The following is a 23,244-nucleotide window of genomic DNA, read 5'->3' on the forward strand; positions in this document are numbered from 1 at the left end:
CCATTCTAAAGTTTCCCTCCAACCACTTTGTATATTATTTTATATATACTGTGATTCTGTACTTGCCAAATACGCTGCAGCAATCTCCTTCCACTGAGTCTGGCTGCATCCATTTTAACTGTGGGCAGCTGAAGCTGCTGCCTGTTCACTTCCTGGATTTACACACCTCCAGCTCTGCAGCTCCCATTGGCCCTCTTATGACTCATCCCCCCTCCCTTCCTGGCAAACTCTCATGAGAGAGCTGTGCATGATGTCATAAGCCTAGGCTAATGACCAGACAAGAAACAGGAAGTGCGCTGTATAATGTATTTACTGGCAGAAAAAAAAATGTTTTACTATCCAATTCAAAGTTAAAGGGGTTGTAAAGCTTTGTGTTTTTTCACCTTAATGCATCCTATGCAATAAAAGTGAAAAAACACCTTGTTGCCCCCCCCCCCATGGAGACCTCGGTTTACCTACCTGAGACCCGAATCTCCTTGGGCACGATCCTGCAATGCTTTGTCAAAAAGGCAGTTGGAAGCCTGATCCCCAGTCAGGCGACCAAAAATGGGGCATATTGGACTATTACGGTACAGTAATTAAGGGTAACCATAAGAGCAAATAACAGCAGTAATAAAAATTATAGTTCATTTATTGATGCAACGGACAGGACATGGTAATACAAGAACATTTAATAAAAGTACAGGCATATCGCCAATGGATTCGATAGTATACAGTACAGCACAAAATCTCAGATATCATATTCCTCGACTAGTTTCGCGGACACAATCCGCTTCATCAGGAGGTTATCTGGAGATAAGTTTTTCTGACTAAACAGTCTGAACCTGACAATTAAAAATATACAAGATTTATAAAGATACATTATCATACAATTATTATTCCAGCATCAAATTATACAAATAGGTAACGAAAATAAGGGAGGGGGAGGGGGGAGAGAGCGAATCTGCTTACCCAGGTCCCAGCAGGCCCCAGGCGCAAGGCCCCAACACCAACGAATGATCTCCCACGGCAGCCTGGGGGAGCTAACAAGATAACAGGATAGTAAGGGTAAGTGTATATCAGAATTGAGGTAACCCAGGTTGCCATATACAAAAGGAGGTGATATAACAATTGGTGAGTATAGAGAGGGGGGTGATGACAAGGGGGGTTGGGTGAAATTGTGGAGGATATCAATAGTTGAAAGCGTGTTATATAAAGCATAAAAGATTACAAGGTGACCAACCAAATAGGAAAGGCAATGGTAAACGAGGCATAAGGTGTTATATGGGTGGAAGGGTAAACAAGGGAGGAAATGGGGCCGTGGAAAGGGAGGGGAGTGGGGGTGGAGAGGGGGATAGGGGAGTGGGGAGGAAGGGTAGTGGGGGATTGGAAGGGAGTGGGGGGGGGGGGGAGGGGAAAGGGAAGGAAAGAGGAAGAGGGGGGTAAGGAGAGGAGGCGGGGGAAAAGGGATGAAAGGGTGGAGGGGGATGGGGAGAGAAAGGGGGAAAAAAAAGGGGAAAGGGGGGGGGGGAAAGAGGGGGAGGGAAGGCAGAGGCTTCTAGCGCCGGCGCGGGCCCCTCCCCCTGTGTTCTCCCGCGGTGGCCTGGTGAGGTCCCTGGTGGAGGGATCGGCCTCCTACACGGGACCGCCCCCTCCTCTTGCACCGGCCTTGGCTGGGACGGTGTCCCCTTGGCCTTGCGGCCGGTGCGCATGCGTGCGCGATCTCTTCGCGCGCGCGCGCCGTGTGGAACCTCTGACCCTGTGACGTCATGCGCTGGCGTCCCATTGACGTACGGCGCAGCGTCGCAGGGTTGGGAGCTATTTATAGCGGGCTATGCCTGCTAGCCGGACGGTTCGGTCTGCTGCCCTTGGGTGCCTTTACCTCAACCAGCCTAGTACAAGTTTATGGTAAGTACCCACCCACCTTTCTACCTAAGTCCCATACCCTTGGGCACCAACATCATGTATCTCTAAACTACTGTTTTTTACTTTGCAGCTGGCCTAGGCTTAGGTTTACATGCCTTGGTTTGTGTTTGCCCATCGCTTGCAGTCCTCATTATTACCCTCTTTTTTACCTTATTATGGAACCAGTCCCTGGCAGGGTGTCCCCTTTGGGAACCCTTCCATGCTTTGACTATTATCAGGTACTTTTTGCCCCCTATTCACCCATATGTTCACATTGTTGCATCCCCCCCTTCTCACTCTCCCCTCCCCCCCTCTTACCTTCCATCTCACCCTCTGCCTTCCCTCCCCCTCTCCCCCCCCCCCCCCCTTCCCCCCCCCCTTTCCCTTTTTTTCCCCCTTTCTCTCCCCATCCCCCTCCACCCTTTCATCCCTTTTCCCCCGCCTCCTCTCCTTACCCCCCTCTTCCTCTTTCCTTCCCTTTCCCCTCCCCCCCCCCCCCACTCCCTTCCAATCCCCCACTACCCTTCCTCCCCACTCCCCTATCCCCCTCTCCACCCCCACTCCCCTCCCTTTCCACGGCCCCATTTCCTCCCTTGTTTACCCTTCCACCCATATAACACCTTATGCCTCGTTTACCATTGCCTTTCCTATTATTTGGTTGGTCACCTTGTAATCCTTTATGCTTTATATAACACGCTTTCAACTATTGATATCCTCCACAATTTCACCCAACCCCCCTTGTCATCACCCCCCTCTCTATACTCACCAATTGTTATATCACCTCCTTTTGTATATGGCAACCTGGGTTACCTCAATTCTGATATACACTTACCCTTACTATCCTGTTATCTTGTTAGCTCCCCCAGGCTGCCGTGGGAGATCATTCGTTGGTGTTGGGGCCTTGCGCCTGGGGCCTGCTGGGACCTGGGTAAGCAGATTCGCTCTCTCCCCCCCTCCCCCTCCCTTATTTTCGTTACCTATTTGTATAATTTGATGCTGGAATAATAATTGTATGATAATGTATCTTTATAAATCTTGTATATTTTTAATTGTCAGGTTCAGACTGTTTAGTCAGAAAAACTTATCTCCAGATAACCTCCTGATGAAGCGGATTGTGTCCGCGAAACTAGTCGAGGAATATGATATCTGAGATTTTGTGCTGTACTGTATACTATCGAATCCATTGGCGATATGCCTGTACTTTTATTAAATGTTCTTGTATTACCATGTCCTGTCCGTTGCATCAATAAATGAACTATAATTTTTATTACTGCTGTTATTTGCTCTTATGGTTACCCTTAATTACTGTACCGTAATAGTCCAATATGCCCCATTTTTGGTCGCCTGACTGGGGATCAGGCTTCCAACTGCCTTTTTGATATTGATTTCTGGATGATGGTACATATGCACCTTTGCTACCTTTATATTTTACTTTAGAGAGGCCTTTGCCCTAATTGTATACATTGGGTGGATAATACACCCGTCTTTTTGTCGAGTGGGACACCTGGGTATGCTGTCTTAGTGGAAGGGCCACCAATGCCCCCCACCATGCGGACCCCATCTGTTCCACCCCTCAATTTTAATCAACCCCCACTGACACACAATTTTGTGTGTTGTTGGGGGGGCCTCTAGCATATGCAATTTTACCCCTTGATATTACTTTATGGCTAATTTTTAGCCCCGATGCAACCCTCCGAGACAGATGCCCAATAGGTCGGCCAGACACCCTTACCCTGGCTACCCGCCCTCTATCCACATGTTTTTACCCAATCATGTGGCATTGTCCTTGGCCCTCCTTATCTTATATGCATATCATGCAATTAGGTGTTATGGGTTCATGTCTCTGTGGGATTACTGCACCGGTATCTAGGGTATTACCATCCCTAGTTCACCTGAATAAAGTCTTTCAGTTTTTTCTAATTTTGTTTCTACCTTTATTATGCTTTATTAACCCTATATTGTTGTTTTCATAATTTGTTCCACTGAGACCTCTGCTTCCCCAGTCCTGGCCCTGGCTTCTAGCGCCGGCGCGGGCCCCTCCCCCTGTGTTCTCCCGCGGCGGCCTGGTGAGGTCCCTGGTGGAGGGATCGGCCTCCTACACGGGACCGCCCCCTCCTCTTGCACCGGCCTTGGCTGGGACGGTGTCCCCTTGGCCTTGCGGCCGGTGCGCATGCGTGCGCGCGCGATCTCTTCGCGCGCGCCGTGTGGAACCTCTGACCCTGTAACGTCATGCGCTGGCGTCCCATTGACGTACGGCGCAGCGTCGCAGGGTTGGGAGCTATTTATAGCGGGCTATGCCTGCTAGCCGGACGGTTCGGTCTGCTGCCCTTGGGTGCCTTTACCTCAACCAGCCTAGTACAAGTTTATGGTAAGTACCCACCCACCTTTCTACCTAAGTCCCATACCCTTGGGCACCAACATCATGTATCTCTAAACTACTGTTTTTTACTTTGCAGCTGGCCTAGGCTTAGGTTTACATGCCTTGGTTTGTGTTTGCCCATCGCTTGCAGTCCTCATTATTACCCTCTTTTTTACCTTATTATGGAACCAGTCCCTGGCAGGGTGTCCCCTTTGGGAACCCTTCCATGCTTTGACTATTATCAGGTACTTTTTGCCCCCTATTCACCCATATGTTCACATTGTTGCATCCCCCCCTTCTCACTCTCCCCTCCCCCCCCCTCTTACCTTCCATCTCACCCTCTGCCTTCCCTCCCCCTCTTCCCCCCCCCCCTTTCCCTTTTTTTCCCCCTTTCTCTCCCCATCCCCCTCCACCCTTTCATCCTTTTCCCCCGCCTCCTCTCCTTACCCCCCTCTTCCTCTTTCCTTCCCTTTCCCCTCCCCCCCCCCCCACTCCCTTCCAATCCCCCACTACCCTTCCTCCCCACTCCCCTATCCCCCTCCTCCACCCCCACTCCCCTCCCTTTCCACGGCCCCATTTCCTCCCTTGTTTACCCTTCCACCCATATAACACCTTATGCCTCGTTTACCATTGCCTTTCCTATTTGGTTGGTCACCTTGTAACCCTTTATGCTTTATATAACACGCTTTCAACTATTGATATCCTCCACAATTTCACCCAACCCCCCTTGTCATCACCCCCCTCTCTATACTCACCAATTGTTATATCACCTCCTTTTGTATATGGCAACCTGGGTTACCTCAATTCTGATATACACTTACCCTTACTATCCTGTTATCTTGTTAGCTCCCCCAGGCTGCCGTGGGAGATCATTCGTTGGTGTTGGGGCCTTGCGCCTGGGGCCTGCTGGGACCTGGGTAAGCAGATTCGCTCTCTCCCCCCTCCCCCTCCCTTATTTTCGTTACCTATTTGTATAATTTGATGCTGGAATAATAATTGTATGATAATGTATCTTTATAAATCTTGTATATTTTTAATTGTCAGGTTCAGACTGTTTAGTCAGAAAAACTTATCTCCAGATAACCTCCTGATGAAGCGGATTGTGTCCGCGAAACTAGTCGAGGAATATGATATCTGAGATTTTGTGCTGTACTGTATACTATCGAATCCATTGGCGATATGCCTGTACTTTTATTAAATGTTCTTGTATTACCATGTCCTGTCCGTTGCATCAATAAATGAACTATAATTTTTATTACTGCTGTTATTTGCTCTTATGGTTACCCTTAATTACTGTACCGTAATAGTCCAATATGCCCCATTTTTGGTCGCCTGACTGGGGATCAGGCTTCCAACTGCCTTTTTGATATTGATTTCTGGATGATGGTACATATGCACCTTTGCTACCTTTATATTTTACTTTAGAGAGGCCTTTGCCCTAATTGTATACATTGGGTGGATAATACACCCGTCTTTTTGTCGAGTGGGACACCTGGGTATGCTGTCTTAGTGGAAGGGCCACCAATGCCCCCCACCATGCGGACCCCATCTGTTCCACCCCTCAATTTTAATCAACCCCCACTGACACACAATTTTGTGTGTTGTTGGGGGGGCCTCTAGCATATGCAATTTTACCCCTTGATATTACTTTATGGCTAATTTTTAGCCCCGATGCAACCCTCCGAGACAGATGCCCAATAGGTCGGCCAGACACCCTTACCCTGGCTACCCGCCCTCTATCCACATGTTTTTACCCAATCATGTGGCATTGTCCTTGGCCCTCCTTATCTTATATGCATATCATGCAATTAGGTGTTATGGGTTCATGTCTCTGTGGGATTACTGCACCGGTATCTAGGGTATTACCATCCCTAGTTCACCTGAATAAAGTCTTTCAGTTTTTTCTAATTTTGTTTCTACCTTTATTATGCTTTATTAACCCTATATTGTTGTTTTCATAATTTGTTCCACTGAGACCTCTGCTTCCCCAGTCCTGGCCCTGGCTTCTAGCGCCGGCGCGGGCCCCTCCCCCTGTGTTCTCCCGCGGCGGCCTGGTGAGGTCCCTGGTGGAGGGATCGGCCTCCTACACGGGACCGCCCCCTCCTCTTGCACCGGCCTTGGCTGGGACGGTGTCCCCTTGGCCTTGCGGCCGGTGCGCATGCGTGCGCGCGCGATCTCTTCGCGCGCGCGCGCCGTGTGGAACCTCTGACCCTGTGACGTCATGCGCTGGCGTCCCATTGACGTACGGCGCAGCGTCGCAGGGTTGGGAGCTATTTATAGCGGGCTATGCCTGCTAGCCGGACGGTTCGGTCTGCTGCCCTTGGGTGCCTTTACCTCAACCAGCCTAGTACAAGTTTATGGTAAGTACCCACCCACCTTTCTACCTAAGTCCCATACCCTTGGGCACCAACATCATGTATCTCTAAACTACTGTTTTTTACTTTGCAGCTGGCCTAGGCTTAGGTTTACATGCCTTGGTTTGTGTTTGCCCATCGCTTGCAGTCCTCATTATTACCCTCTTTTTTACCTTATTATGGAACCAGTCCCTGGCAGGGTGTCCCCTTTGGGAACCCTTCCATGCTTTGACTATTATCAGGTACTTTTTGCCCCCTATTCACCCATATGTTCACATTGTTGCATCCCCCCCTTCTCACTCTCCCCTCCCCCCCTCTTACCTTCCATCTCACCCTCTGCCTTCCCTCCCCCTCTTCCCCCCCCCTTTCCCTTTTTTCCCCCTTTCTCTCCCCATCCCCCTCCACCCTTTCATCCCTTTTCCCCCGCCTCCTCTCCTTACCCCCCTCTTCCTCTTTCCTTCCCTTTCCCCTCCCCCCCCCCCCCACTCCCTTCCAATCCCCCACTACCCTTCCTCCCCACTCCCCTATCCCCCTCTCCACCCCCACTCCCCTCCCTTTCCACGGCCCCATTTCCTCCCTTGTTTACCCTTCCACCCATATAACACCTTATGCCTCGTTTACCATTGCCTTTCCTATTTGGTTGGTCACCTTGTAATCTTTTATGCTTTATATAACACGCTTTCAACTATTGATATCCTCCACAATTTCACCCAACCCCCCTTGTCATCACCCCCCTCTCTATACTCACCAATTGTTATATCACCTCCTTTTGTATATGGCAACCTGGGTTACCTCAATTCTGATATACACTTACCCTTACTATCCTGTTAGCTCCCCCAGGCTGCCGTGGGAGATCATTCGTTGGTGTTGGGGCCTTGCGCCTGGGGCCTGCTGGGACCTGGGTAAGCAGATTCGCTCTCTCCCCCCTCCCCCTCCCTTATTTTCGTTACCTATTTGTATAATTTGATGCTGGAATAATAATTGTATGATAATGTATCTTTATAAATCTTGTATATTTTTAATTGTCAGGTTCAGACTGTTTAGTCAGAAAAACTTATCTCCAGATAACCTCCTGATGAAGCGGATTGTGTCCGCGAAACTAGTCGAGGAATATGATATCTGAGATTTTGTGCTGTACTGTATACTATCGAATCCATTGGCGATATGCCTGTACTTTTATTAAATGTTCTTGTATTACCATGTCCTGTCCGTTGCATCAATAAATGAACTATAATTTTTATTACTGCTGTTATTTGCTCTTATGGTTACCCTTAATTACTGTACCGTAATAGTCCAATATGCCCCATTTTTGGTCGCCTGACTGGGGATCAGGCTTCCAACTGCCTTTTTGATATTGATTTCTGGATGATGGTACATATGCACCTTTGCTACCTTTATATTTTACTTTAGAGAGGCCTTTGCCCTACCTGCAATGCTTTGCCCGAGCTCCAGTCGGCTCTTCATTGGATGATTGATAACAGCGCAGCCATTGGCTCCCGCTGCTGTCAATCAAATCAATGACGTGGCGCGCCGGAGGGTGGGGCCGAGTCATACACTTGGAGGCTATGGCCGCCGAGTGTATCACACGGGCGCGCGCCCGCAAGGTAACCCCCTCAGGAGAGAGCTTCCCAGAGGGGTTAGCTCTTTTAATTTCTTTGCAACACCTGTAATTGTCATTGATTATGTATATGCGATCGTATCTAGTCGATGCCCGTGGTCTGATGTCTTTCTTTTTATATTTCTGTTTATACTTTTTTCTTATGCAATTTTTTAATGTGACTGTATGCGTTTTAAGAAAAAATTTAAAAATAAATTGCTATATTTCCTTGGTTTAAAAAGGCATTAAGCTGGCCGACTCTCTATGAAGATTCATATATCTCGGTGTTGGTTTCAAGCTTTTTATTTTAAATCTCATTTATATCTTTTATATGGGGAATTATCTGCACATGGATTAGTGGCGCTAGCTTTTTCTTCACTCCGGGGGAGGCGGATGGTTGTGCTGGCTATTAGTCTATGTGCAGCTGTTGGGACCGTGCTGGATTCATGTTCCCCCTTGGCTATTGTATCTGCATTGCGATTGGTGCTGTCATTGCTATGGAACTGTACATAAACAAAGCGGGCCGTCACTGCGCATCCCGCCCCACGCTGATGAAGTCCCGCCCACAGGACGTAACGCGTACGGGGGCTAGGAGTGCATGACGTCAACAGCGGCCATTGGCTGATACGATCGCAAGCTTGTCAGCCGGCAATCGGATCTGAGTGCCGGTCTCTGTAAGTGCACATTTTTATTCTTTATATTTAATAAATTTTCTACGGAGAGCACTATGTTTTGCCGCTTTTTTGTTACATATGCATCATTCGTTTACCTGATGAGTGCTGAATTGTGAAGGCGATGCCATCATCATCTGGATCAGTCTACCTAGTTTATGCTGTATGACCTGTTTCAGGTCGATTGTCTAAGGTGAGGGGCCATCCATGTGCGGTGGAGTGATCACAGTCACTATTAAGTCGTTTTCTGTCGTCCGGAGTGTCCACTGGTGGTTCCTGTCATTCACTTCACTTGTTACATCTGACATATGATTTTTTTGAGGACTTTTATATTTGCGCAGCACTACTTTCCATTTTTTTCTTGCAGGGAGGAGCCACGAGAGCCCCTGTAGGACCCCAGAACAGGAGGATCGGGGCCACTCTGTGCAACACAAACTGCACAGTGGAGGTAAGTATGACATGTTTGTTTTTAAAAAAAAAATAAAAAACGAACCTTTAGTATCCCTTTAAAACAACAAGGGAAGAGGATTTAATAGATGGAAAGTTGAAAAAATGACTGAAGGTCCGCTTTGAAGGATATGTAAAGGTTCCTTTTTAAAAAACAAAACAAAAAAACAAACATGTTATACTTACCTCGTCTGTGCAGTTGGTTTTGCACAGAGTGGCCCCCGATCCTCCTCTTCTGGGGTCCCTCAGCGGCGCTACTGGCTCCTCCTCTTCTCGAGTGCCTCGTTAGAGAATCGCTCTCCCTCAGGGGACTCGTGCGGGCGTGCTCCTGAGTCCTGCTGCTGCGTCGATTGACACACAGACAGCAGGACTCGACCCCACCCCTGTGTCATTGAATTTGATTGACAGCAGCGGGAGCCAATGGCTGCGCTGCTATCAATCTATCCAATCAGGACCTGATACACCGGCTGGAGCTGGTGTGCTTGTCCCAGTCACTGGAAAGACCGGGCTCAGGTAATTAAAAGGGGGGCTCTGGGGGGGGGGGTGCTGCAGTACAGAAGATTTAGAATGCATTAAGGTGAAAAACCTTGAGGGTTTACAACCCCTTCAAGCTAGCCATACACTTATCAGTTTTCTTTTGTCAGACAGTGCCGTAAATTAAATAAAATTTTCAGTTAAAAAATCCTAAATAGGAGGAATCTCCACTATCGGCTATTGTATTCTGACCGCTGGGACCCGCAGCTATCACACAGTGGCTGCTGGGAATTTTCCACCCAGCTCAGTTAACTTTTAACTGCAAATGACGGATGGCCCTCTTGTTCTTGGAGGATGTCATATGACGTCCTCTTCTTGGAGGACGTTATATGACGTCCTCCCACTCTTACCACACATACGCGCAGTGATCGGTGGTGCACTCTGTCCCTGGGACACAGCGCATCACCGATCTCGCTAAAGAGCCAATGACGAGGCTCTTTACCCATGTGATCAGCTGTGTCCAATCACAGCTGATCACATGTAAACAAGGAAATGGCGGTTATTGGCATTCCTCTCCTCACACTGACAGCGTGTGAGGAGAGGAGAGCCAATTAGCAGCATTTACTCACAGGGGAGCTCTGCAAACATATTCAGGGCACTGATCATCAGTGCAGCCCCAACAGTACCCAGTAGTGATGCCAGTCAGAGCTGCCTTTCAGTGCCTACTCATCAGTGCCACCTCTTCAGTGCTCTTCAGTGCAACTTCGTCAGCACACATCAGTGAAGGAGAAAAAATGAATTGTTTACAAAATTTTATAACAAAAACAAAAAAAAACTTTTTTTCTTTTTCAAAAATTTTGTTTTTTTGCAAACAATACAAAACCCAGTGGTGATTAAATATCACCAAAAAGAAAGTTCTATCTGTCTCAAAAAAATGAGAAAAATTCAGTTTGGTACAGCGTTGCATGACCGCACATTCAAAGCGTGACAGCACTGAAAGCTGAAAATTGGCCTAGGCAGGAAGGGGGTGAAAGTGCCCGGTAGGCAACTGGGTAAATTGACTTTTGTTAAGTCGAGTGGTGGCCACAGGGCCAACCATGGCTTGAATTTCAGCCGATTCAGCAGAAATCAGACATATTTCAAGACAAACTAAAATAAGTGCTGCACTGCTTACCGGTAATCAATAAATATTAGACTTCCCACGATAAAGAAATATGCAAAAAAACAATCAAATGATGCACCATAGGCATAATAATTCATTAGTACAAACAAATCATAAAGAATAATAAAGTGGAATAATATTAGATAAATCATAATCAAATAGTGGAATAAATGACACATAACATGTGATAAACTTGCTATAAATGTCCAAAAAGAGCTCAGTATATATCTAGGTTACCCTGATTAAAGTAACTGTAAACCCTCGTTTTTTTTTTTTTTAAAGAACAAACATATCATACTTAACTCCACTGTGCAGCTCGTTTTGCACAGAATGGCCCTGATCTTCCTCTTCTGGGTTCCCCTGGTGGCTCTCGCGGCTCCTCCCTGCATCAGATAACCCCCTAGGAGAAGCGCTCTCCCGGGGGGGGGGGGGGTTATCTTGCGGGCGCGCTTCCGAGTCCAGCATTTGCGAAAAATTCCAGACTCGGCTCCGCGTCATTGGATTTGATTGACAGCAGCGGGAGCCAATGGCTGCGATACTATCAATCTATCCAATCAAGAGCCGGGACCCCCGTGAAGAGCACATCTCCACTGAGGGAAATACGGGGCTCAGGTAAGTAAAACGGAGGGGCTGGGGGGCCGGTCACTGCCAGGTGTTTTTTTACCGTAATGCATAGGATACATTAAGGTAAAAAAACACAAGGGTTTACAACCCGTTTAAGTCATGTGTCTAGTGACGCAACACGTCAGGCGGAGCCAGGTGATGTAATTTCCAGTTTGGAAGTACGCAGCCAGAAGTAGCAGTAAAGTACTTGTATACTGTGCTCAGTATACAGTATATCCAACATGATGTCCTTCCAATATTATATTGCACCCCAAAAACACGCAGGGCACTGCCAGCAGCCAAATGTTACGCTCAACTCAGCAATAGACCCATACATTAATATAGGTCATATGCGCGTAAAAACCTTCCACGTAGTCAGTCATCCATAATCAACAGTGATCTCAGCAACTGTTTCTCAGAAGAGGAAGAGACTTTCCATATAATGTACAGAAAAGCACTCACATACAGTGGGGAAAATAATTATTTGATGCCCTGCAGATTTTGTAAGTTTGCCCACCTACAAATAAATGAAGGGTCTAGAATTATTATCACAGGTGTTTTTTAAATGATAGAATATCAACCAAATCATCAAGAAAAAAAAACACATGATACAACTGTTAAAAAATCAAGTTGCAGTTCAGTGAGTAAAATAAGTATTTGATCCCCTACCAACCAATAATAATTCTGGTTCCCACAGACTGGCTACAGTAGGTTATCATGTGGTACACAGATTAGTCCTGTCAATTTAAGAAGGTGCTTCTGACGACAACTTGTTATTTGTATAAAAGACACCTGTCCATAGAATCTCTTTATTCCATTCAATCCTCACCATCATGGGCAAGACCAAAAATCTGCCAAAGGACATCAGGGACAAGATTGTAGACCTGCACCAGGCTAGAATGGGCTACACGACCATCAGCAAGAAGCTTGGTGAGAAGGAGACAACTGTTGGAGTGATTATTCGCAAATAGAAGAAATACGAAATAACCATCAATCGCCCTCGGACTGGAGCTCCATGCAAGATTTCACCTCATGGGGTAAGGATGATCATGAGAAAAGTGAGGGATCCGCCCAGAACTACACAGGAGGAGCTTGTGAATGATCTCAAGGCAGGTGGGACCACAGTCACCAAACAAACCATTAGTAACACAATACACCGCCATGGATGGAAAACCGGCAAACTTACAAAATCTGCAGGGGATCAAATAATTTTTTTCCCCACTGTATACAAAGGAGTTAACAGACTTTCACCTCACGTCAGTATACAAGCGCTCTACCGCTACTTCTGGTTGCGAACGTCCAAACCAGAAATGACGTTACCTGGTTGCGTCACTAGACATGTGACGTCGTCAGAGCAACTCTGGATATATAGTGAGTATTTTTTGGACTTTTATCACGTTATGTGTCATTTATTTCACTATTTGATTGTGATTTATCTAGAATTCCACTTTATTATTCTCTATAATTTGTTTGCACTAATGAATTATTATGCCTTATGGTGCATCACCTGATTGTTTTTTGCATACTTTTTTTATTGTGGGGAGTCTAATATTTAATGTTTGATACTGCTAAGTACAGAAGCAGATCTGTGCCAACGTGGCCAGACTGCATTCTTTTCTCTTCTATGGGACATACAGGATGCTGTGCTGATGCCCGGCATGCCTGTGGTCCCCTAACTAACCAGAGACATCCCATGGTGAAACCCAGTGGTAGCCTGTGGGAAATTGGAACACTGGAATGCATGAAGAGGAATGTAATTTCACACCCAAAGCTACATCATGGCACTGATGACATATATGCCCCCTGCCCATCAGCACAGCGTTAGGGTCAAGGTGCCTGCGATCACATAACCACTAGGTAAACTGGTATTTAAATTAGTTGGCTTTCTTGACTCAAGGGATTGAACATTTAAAGGGCAAGTTCACCTTTTCACGAAAAATGAATAGGTGAACTAGCTGAACTAAGTATCCTGGTCACCCCTCCATACCCCGCTGCACATACCAGCTATGATGCCTAGTGCTGCCGATGTAGTAGTCCGTATACCACAATACACAGCCTGGAGTAAGTAACCATCATAATGCTCGCAATGACAAACGCTCATTAGTCAGCACAGAAAGGTAACTTTGCTGAACAATGAGAAGCACATCTGAGGTTTCTTCTTCCAGAAAGGCATACCAGAAGAAGTGCTTCTCATTCCTCAGCTTGAAACATGGTCGCGCTGACCAATAAGTGCTTACTACTGCAGGCATTATGATGGACACTCATTCCAGAGCTGTGTATTGCAGTGTATGAAACGCTACACTGGTAGCATGAGGCATCAGGGCTGCTATTGTGCTGCAGAGTTCGCAGGGGCATTCATTTGCCCCCACCGAGTTGGCTGGTTTGGGACCTGCAGTGAGGACCTATCTGTGCAGTTGCTATCTTTCGGTCGGCCCTTTGCCTGACCCTATTTAGATGGCGGGAGTGTTGGCTGTGACCTCTTGGGGCCTTGTGGATGTTCAAACTTTGTTTTTTAATGTCTTGACGACTGTGCTCTAGTAGTTGATGCCTCATCATATTAGTGATGTTGTTTCTGCAGATTTTACACCCCTGAAGGAAGAAATGTATTTCTGAAATGTGTTAGGTGATTCCTGTTTGGTCCATAAGAGACTATTGTATCAGCAACAGGAATTGTGGAAAACCATCTCACCACCTACTGATGTTATTTTGGTGTAAAATCATTTCTTCAGCCGCGCTCAGTTTTTAATAATACAATAACATTTTACTGTTGTTCAAATAAAGCTTGTACAATTCTTTTATATTTGATTACTCTATACAACTATTATGTGGTTAATATGGCCGTAAAAAAGTCTCTTGGGGATGGCCAGAATATTTGGAATTAGTTCACCTTTTCATTTTTCATGAAAAGTAAAACTTAACCTTTATTAATGTGAAGTATATATTATGGGACCGGCTGCCTAACAATTGCAGACTTCACATAGGCTTTAGTTTTTAAGCGAAATTAAAGGATAAGTGGACCCTAAAACTAAAATCCCTGCATCTACAGACACACACGATCTAACACTAACCTTTCTAACCCTGTAAAGAAGAAATTGACATACATACTTTTTTTTAAGCCGCTCCAGCGGCAGAAGCTCTGCAGGAGGACACAGCAGACAACGGCTGTGAAATAAATGGGGAGTGACGTCACCCATAGACTTATTATGAGGCTTCTGTTGTCCGCTGTGTCCTCTACACCCACCTCCATAGTGAAGCCACAGCTGACAGCTGATGGGTCATATCAGCTTCAAAAAAAGGTATGTATACGGATTTCTTCTTTACAGGGCTAGATAGGTTAGTGTTAGATCGTGGATGTCTGTAGATGCAGGGATTTTAGTGTTAACGTGGACTTCTACTTTAAGTGAAAGTGTGCCTGGCTCTTAGGTATACAACCTGTAATACCAGGTTTCACCTACAGATGGCAATGCATGCAACATCTTCTCCCTATCCTGATCCTTGTCTTATGCTATAATTCTTTTCTTAAGCAGATACAGTGCATCCGGAAAGTACTCACAGCGCTTCACTTTTTCCACATTTTGTTATGTTGCAGCCTTATTCCAAAATGGATTAAATTCATTATTTTCCTCAAAATTCTACAAACAATACCCCACGATGACAACGTGAAAGAAGTTTGTTTGAAATCTTTGCAAATTTAAAAAAAATAAAGAACAGAAAAAATCCCTTGTACATATTCATAGCCTTTGCTCAATACTTTGTTGAAGCTCCTTTGGCACCAATTACAGCCTCAAGTCTTTTTGAGTATGATACTACAAGCTTGGCACACCTATATTTGGGCAGTTTCTCCCATTCTTCTTTGCAGGACCTATCAAGCTCCATCAGGTTGGATGGGGAGCGTCGGTGCACAGCAATTTTCAGATCTCTCCAGAGATGTTCAATTGGGTTCAAGTCTGGGCTCTGGTTGGGCCACTCAAGGACATTCACAGAGTTGTCCTATAGCCACTCCTTTGTTAGCTGTGTGTTTAGGGTCGTTGTCCTGTTGGAAGATGAACCTTTGCCCCAGTCTGAGGTCCAGAGCACTCTGGGGCAGGGTTTTCATCAAGGATGTCTCTATACATTGCTGCATTCATCTTTCTCTCGATACTGACTAGTCTCCCAGTTCCTGCCACTAAAAAACATCCCCACAGCAGGATGCTGCCACCACCATGCTTCACTGTAGGGATGGTATACCATGTGCCTGAGGAGCGGCTTCCGTCTGGCCACTCTACCATACAGGCCTGATTGGTGGAGTGCTGCAGAGATGATTGTTCTTCTGGAAGGTTCTCCACTCTCCACAGAGAAACGCTGGAGCTCTGTCAGAGTGACCATCAGGTTCTTGGTCACCTCTCTGACTAAGGCCCTTCTCCCCCAACCCCTCAGTTTGGCCGGGCAGCCTGTTCTAGGAAGAGTCCTGGTTATTTCAAATGTCTTCCATTTATGTATCAAAAAAGTATCTGTAGTAACATATGGGACTTTTGAGGCACAACGTTTTAGTGAAATTTGTAATATTTTATTTCATTTCTTTTAAAGAAGTAAACATATACGGTAATATTATTATATGTTTACTTCTTTAAAAGAAATGAAATAAAGTATTACAAATTTCACTAAAACGTTGTGCCTCAAAAGTCCCATATGTTACTACAGATACTTTTTTGATACACTAGATTTAGTGATGTGGCATCCAAATTAAACTATCTTTGATTGACTCTTCCATTTATGGATGATGGAGGCAACTGTGCTCATTGGGAACTTCAATGCTCCAGAATTTTTTCTGTACCCTTCCCCAGATCTATGCCTCCATACAATCCTGTCTTAGAGGTCTATAGACAATTCCTTAGACTTCATGGCTTGGTTTGTGCTCTGACATGCACTGTTAACTGTGGGACCTTATATAGACAGGTGTGTTATCTTCCAAATCATGTCCAAGGTCCAGGTGGACTCCAATCAAGTTGTAGAAACATCTCAAGGATGATCAATGGAAACAGGTTGCACCTGAGCTCAATTTTGAGTGGCATGGCAAAGGCTGTGAATACTTATTATGTACATGTGATTTTTTTTCCTTTTTTATTTTTAATATATTTGCAAAGATTTCAAACAAACTTCTTTCACGTTGTCATTATGGGATATTGTTTGTAGAATTTTGAGGAAAATAATTAATTTAATCCATTTTGGAATAAGGCTGTAACATAACAAAATATGGAAAAAGTGAAGCGCTGTGAATACTTTCCAGATGCACTGTATAAGAAAGAGAACAACTTCACTTCTTACCAGCCATTAATGCCAATGTAGAGATTCAGATCCATGATAGCTTCTGCATCTTCTTTGGTTCCATCAAATGAATGGACCTAAATATACCAGAATTTATCAGAGGCTTAGATTTATTTATTTGATACAGGTATTTATAGAGCATTGACAATTTATACAGTACTTTACATATTATACATTCACATCAGTCCCTGGTCTCAAAAAGCTTACGATCTAAAGTCCCCCTCTGATATACATACAGTGCCTTGAAAAAGTGTTCATACCCCTTGAAATGTTCCACATTTTGTCATGTTACAAACAAAAACATGAATGTATTCTTGTGGGATGTTATGTGACAGACCAACACAAAGTGGCACATAATTGTGAAGAAGAAGGAAAATGATAAATGGTTTTCAATTTTTTTTTTTACAAATAAATATCTGAAAAGTGTGGTGTGCATTTGTATTCAGCCCCTTTTACTCAGATACCCCCAACTAAAATCTAGTGGAGCCAATTGCCTTCAAAAGTCACATCATTACTAAATGCAGGTCAGGGATAAGGGATAAAGTTGGAGAAGTTTAAAGCAGGGTTAGGTTATAAAAAAAATATCCCAAGCTTTGAACATCTCACAGAGCACTGTTCAATCCATCATCCGAAAAATGGAAAGAGTATGGTACAACTGCAAACCTACCAAGACATTGCCGACCGGGCAAGGAGAGCATTCATCAGAGAAGCAGCCAATAGGCCCATGGTAACTCTGGAGGAGCTGCAGAGATCCACAGCTCAGGTCCACAGGACAACTATTAGTTGTGCACTCCACAAATCTGGCTTTTATGGAAGAGTGGCAGAAAGAAAGCCATAGTTGAAAGAAAGCCATAAGAAGTCTTGTTTGCAGTTTGGGAGAAGCCATGTGGGGGACACAACAAACATGTGGAAGAAGGTGATCTGGTCAGATGAGACCAAAATTAAACTTTTTGGCCTAAAAGCAAAACGCTATATGTGGCGGAATACTAACACTGCACATCACCCTGAACACACCACCCCCACTGTGGAACATGGTGGTGGCAGCATCATGTTGTGGGGATGCTTTTCTTCAGCAGGGACAGGGAAGCTGGTCAGAGATGATGGGAAGATGGATGGAGCCAAATACAGGGCAATCTTAGAAGAAAACCTGTAATGCCCCGTACACACGGTCAGACTTTGTTCAGACATTCCAACAACAAAATCCTAGGATTTTTTCCAACGGATGTTGGCTCAAACTTGTCCTGCATACACACGGTCACACAAAGTTGTCGGAAAATCCGATCATTCTGAACGCGGTGACGTAAAACACGTACGTCGGGACTATAAACGGGGCAGTGGCCAATAGCATTCATCTCTTTATTTATTCTGAGCATGCGTGGCACTTTGTCCGTCGGATTTGTGTACACACGGTCGGAATTTCCGACAAGGTCCTATCACACATTTTCCGTCGGAAAATCCAACTGTGTGTACGGGGCATTAGAGTGCAAAAGACTTGAGACTGGGGCGGAGGTTCACCTTCTAACAGGACAACGACTCTAAACATACAGCCAGAGCTACAATGGAATGGTTTAGATGAAAGCATATTCATGTGTTAGAATGGCCCAATCAAAGACCAGACCTAAATCCAATGGAGAATCTGTGGCAAGACTTGAAAATTGCTGTCCACAGACGCTCTCCATCCAATCTGACAGAGGTTGAGCTATTTTTCAGAGAAGAATGGGCAAAAATTAAAGTTACGTACCGGTAACGTCTTTTCCAGTAGTCTTTCAGGACAGCCACCATGAGAGATAGTCTCCTCCTCTTCCTTTAGGAAACACTGCGCCAGCCCATAAATTCTTACTTCCCCCTGCCAGACCTCAGTATATTCCAAGATTACCTCCGGTCAGCTGGGGAGACACAAGAACACATTAATAACATACTATTCCATATCATTATCATGCTGCGTTCTGGTCTTTTATAACACACCCCAAAATTTCGGGTGGGTAACTAGGGCTGTCCTGAAAGACTACTGGAAAAGACGTTACCGGTATGTAACTTTAATTTTCCCCCTTCGTCTTTCAGGACAGCCACCATGAGAGGATGAACGAGCACTTACCAGTTAGGGTGGGACTACAGCTTGCAACACCTTTCGCCCAAAGGCTTGCTCACTAGCCGACACCAGGTCCACTCTGTAGTGCTTAACGAAAGTGGAATAGCTGGACCATGTTGCAGCCCTGCATATCTGCTCTGGTGTTGCTCCAGCCTTCTCTGCCTGAGAAGCTGCCATAGCTCTAGTAGAGTGTGCCCTTATACCCATTGGGATTTCTTTCCCTGCTAATGTATAGGCCTGGCCAATGGCTACTCTGAGCCATCTGGCAATAGTGCGTCGAGACGCTTTGCATCCTTTTCTGGCCCCAGAAAACAAAATAAATAAAGAGTCTGACTTTCTAAACCTCTTGGTCAGCTCTAGGTACTGAAGGATACATCTCCTTACGTCCAACAAATGAAATTTTAATTCCCTTTCCCCCGAGGGGTTGGGACAAAATGAGGGTAGAACTACCTCCTGACTTCTGTGAAAACCAGAAGCAACCTTAGGTACAAATGCTGGATCAGTCTTGAAGATGATCCGATCTGGAAAAATAACGCAAAAAGGAGGTCTAACAGATAAGGCCTCAATCTCGCTGACTCTCCTGGCAGTTGTCACTGCTACCAAAAAAACTGTTTTTAACGTAAGATCCTTTAGTTGACATTCCTCTAAAGGTTCAAAGGGGGTTCCCGTCAGGCCCTGTAAAACTAAAGATAGGTCCCACTTGGGAAAGGGAGGGCCCTGAACCGGTCTTTGTCTAGACAGAGCCTTAAAGAATCTGACCACCCAAGGGTTGGTGGCCAGATGCTTTTCTAAATAAGCACTGAGTGCTGACACCTGACCTTTAAGGGTACTTATGGATAAACCCCTATCTGCCCCGCACTGAAGGAATTCCAACACCGTTGTGGGACTGTGTACCGCAAAGGAGCCTTCCGCACACCATTCATTGAAACGTACCCAGACCTTTTTATAAATCTGGCGTGTTTCCTTCTTCCTGCTGTTGAGGAGGGTGGAGATTAATTTCTCAGAAAAACCCCTAGCTCTTAGCATACCCTCCTCAGTAGCCAGGCCGCTAACTGCCATTGGTGAACCTGTGGACAGAGGACTGGGCCCTGTGAGAGGAGATCCTCTCGAGGTGGCAGGAATAAGGGAGGTTCGACCGCTAGTTGCTTGAGTACTGAGAACCAAGCCCTCTTTGGCCAATGTGGTGCTACTAGAATCAGGGACGTGTTTTCCATCTGGAACTTCCTGAGAACTGCCGGTAATAATGCTGGGGGCGGGAAGGCATAGCAGATTCTGAAATGCCAGTTCTGGATCAATGCGTCGACCCCTCGCGCTCCCTCCCCTCTGTTTAGGGAGAAAAAACAAGGGGCTTTCGCGTTACTTCTTGACGCGAACAGATCTACTTCTGGAGGACCCCATTTCTCTGAAATGAGATTGAAAACCTCCTGGTTGAGGATCCAATCGCCCTCTCTCAGTTTGGTTCGGCTGAGAAAATCTGCTATCACATTCTTTTCTCCTCTCAGGAAGACTGCTGAGAGTGAGAGAGTGTGAATCTTGGCCCAGTTCAGAATGTCTGATGCTAAGGCCGACAGGACTCCGCTTCTCGTGCCGCCCTGTTTGTTTACATAGGCCACGGCGGACGCGTTGTCCGACCGCACCTGAACATGGTGGCCCCGTAGCTCCTCCTTGAAGAACCTGAGTGCTAGCCCGATTGCCCTCAGCTCCTTCCAATTGGACGACCTTCTTAGTTCGTCGCCCTCCCAGGTGCCCTGTGCTAAAAGGGAACCCAGATGCGCCCCCCAACCCTTGCCGCTTGCGTCTGTGGTTACCACCTGAGAAACTGGGATGAACCACAGACGACCCTGCGACAAGTTTGAGACCCTCCTCCACCACCAGAGGGATCTCTATACTTGGGGTGGAACCTGTACCAAGGTGTCCAGATCTTTCTGACTGTGATCCCACACCCTTAAGACAAAGGACTGTAAGGGACGAAAGTGCAGACCTGCCCATTGCACTGCTGGGAGGGTAGCGGTTAATAGTCCCAGGACCGACATCAGAACTCTTATGGAGACCTGACTGCTGCACTGGAGAACAGCCACTGCCCTGTCCAGTTTTTGTACTTTTTCTGCTGGAAGAAACACTCTCAGTAGCGTTGAGTCCAACAGATAGCCTAAGTACGTGATGCGCTGAGAGGGAATCAAACTGGATTTCTCCAAGTTCATTAGCCACCCTAGACCTGTAAGAACTCTCTTTGTTAGTTCTAGATCTCTGACTAACTGCAGTGGACACGGTGCAAACAGGAGCAGGTCGTCCAGGTATGCTATCACTGATATTCCCTGGAGTCGAAGAAAGGCCATCATCTCCGCCAAGACCTTGGTGAAAATGCGGGGCGAGGAGCATAGCCCGAAAGGCAGCGCCTGAAACTGTAGATGTACCGTTGTTCCACCTACATTTACCGCTAGCCGAAGAAACCTCTGCGAGGCTTCTGTAATAGGAACGTGTAGATACGCGTCCCTTAGGTCCAGAGATACCATAAAGCAGTTGCGGGGCAACAGGGCTCTGACTGTGAAAATTGTTTCCATACGGAATCTCCTGTACGTCACTGACCTGTTCAGGGGCTTTAAATTCAGAATCAGTCTGAATTTCCCTGTGGGTTTCTTCACTACGAAGATGTGTGAATAGAAACCCTCTCCCTCCTCGGTCTTTGGAACTCTGAGAACCACATTTTGATCTACCAGATCTCTTAATGCTTCCAACAGAGCCTCGGCTTTTGCCGTACACCTGGGTAGGAGCGTGACAAGAAATCTCCGTGGAGGAGGATTTGTGAATTCGATATGGTACCCCCTTCTTATAATCCCTAGGATAAAGCGATTGGGGGATATCACTTCCCACTGTGGGAGGAAGGCCCCCAGTCTTCCCCCCACCCTGGTTGGGGAGTCATTGGTTTTTACGGGGCTGTTCAGGAGGGCGAAAAATCACCCCTCCCCTGCCCTTCTTCTGACCCCAGAATTTCTTTTGCCCTTCCGGCTTTGGAATTTCTTTACGCTTTTGCGGACGAAACCCCTTCTTTGTCTGTGTAGGGGTTTTCCGCTTAACTGGGAAGGATTTCTTCCTGTCTGCTGTGCGGTCCAAGACGGTCTCTAACCCTGGGCCGAAGAGAAGGTCTCCCGTTAACGGTATGCCGCACAACTTGGCCTTAGAGGCGCTATCGCCCGGCCAAGTTTTTAGCCAGAGGGCTCTCCTGGCCGAATTGGCCAGAGCCGCTGATCTGGCCGACATACGGACTGATTCTGCCGAGGCATCAGCTATGTAGGCGATACCCCGCAGAATCGTAGGGAAAGAAGATAGAATGGTTTCTTTTGCCGTTCCAGCTTCAATATGCTCCTGAATCTTAGAGAGCCAGTGCTCCAGATTGCGAGCCACTACTGTGACAGCCAACTCAGGTTTTAAATTACCAATTGTTGAATCCCAAGTCTTTTTGAGAAGAGAGTCTATTCTCTTATCCATGACATCCACCAGGGCCCCCATGTCCTCAAAAGCCAGGTCTGTGTGTCTGGAAACCTGGGAGAAGGCAGCATCTAACTTGGGACTTTTATTCCAGATAGATGTAGGATCATCCGAGAATGGAAATCTCCTTTTTAAGGATCTAGAAAAAAAGGGTTTCCTTTCGGGATCCTGCCACTCCTTTTTAATAGTTTCAACCAGTACCTCATGTACTGGAAAAACTTTCCTCCTTTGTTCCCCTAAACCCTTGTACATTTGGTCATGAAGGGTCAGGGGTTTCCTGTGTTCCTGAATACCGAGGGTTGTATAAATAGCCCCTAAGAGGTCCTCTACCTCTTCCAGGGATAATTTATATCTGGAGGATTTCCTGGACTCCCCGTCCAGGTCCTCTCCCTCTGAACCATCCTGGGAATCGGAGGAGGAACTGTCTGGTTGTCTTTGTTCCACTCCGGAGGGCCCTGGAGCTTCCACTGCCCTAACTGAAGTTGCAGGTTGGGCAGGAGCAGAGCCCTGAGCCTGAGGCGAGGTTGTATCCTGGGGGACTGGACTAAAGGGAGGCTGAAACCTTTCAAATAAGGCTTTAAATGAAGAGAAGGTGGACGAAAGCTCCTTAACCGAGGCTGCAAGTCCTGACTCCTGTTCAGAGTCCCTCTCCTTAACAAGGGAGTCTATGCACTCCCTACACAAGACCTTTGTCCATGTTTCCCCTAAAGTGTCCCTGCAAGAGGCACACCTCTTCTTAGAGCTATGTGCAGACCTAGACTTCTCTGTAGCTTTCTGAAATACATGAAAAGAAAAAAACATTTTGTCACTTTTT

At 46.2% G+C, this 23,244-nt stretch overlaps 1 protein-coding gene across 1 annotated transcript in view; it reads right to left on the reverse strand.

Moving 5' to 3' along the window:
• Positions 1–23,244, reverse strand: part of TATDN1 (TatD DNase domain containing 1) — a 64,770-nt gene that overhangs the window by 15,591 nt on the left and 25,935 nt on the right. Inside the window, exon 9 of the mRNA XM_073632226.1 lies at positions 16,856–16,932. Within this exon, the coding sequence (XP_073488327.1) occupies positions 16,856–16,932 (77 nt within the window). The remainder of the gene's footprint in view (positions 1–16,855; positions 16,933–23,244) is intronic.

Source organism: Aquarana catesbeiana, linkage group LG05 (assembly GCF_042186555.1).
Source record: "Aquarana catesbeiana isolate 2022-GZ linkage group LG05, ASM4218655v1, whole genome shotgun sequence".
Classification (NCBI taxonomy): domain Eukaryota; kingdom Metazoa; phylum Chordata; class Amphibia; order Anura; family Ranidae; genus Aquarana; species Aquarana catesbeiana.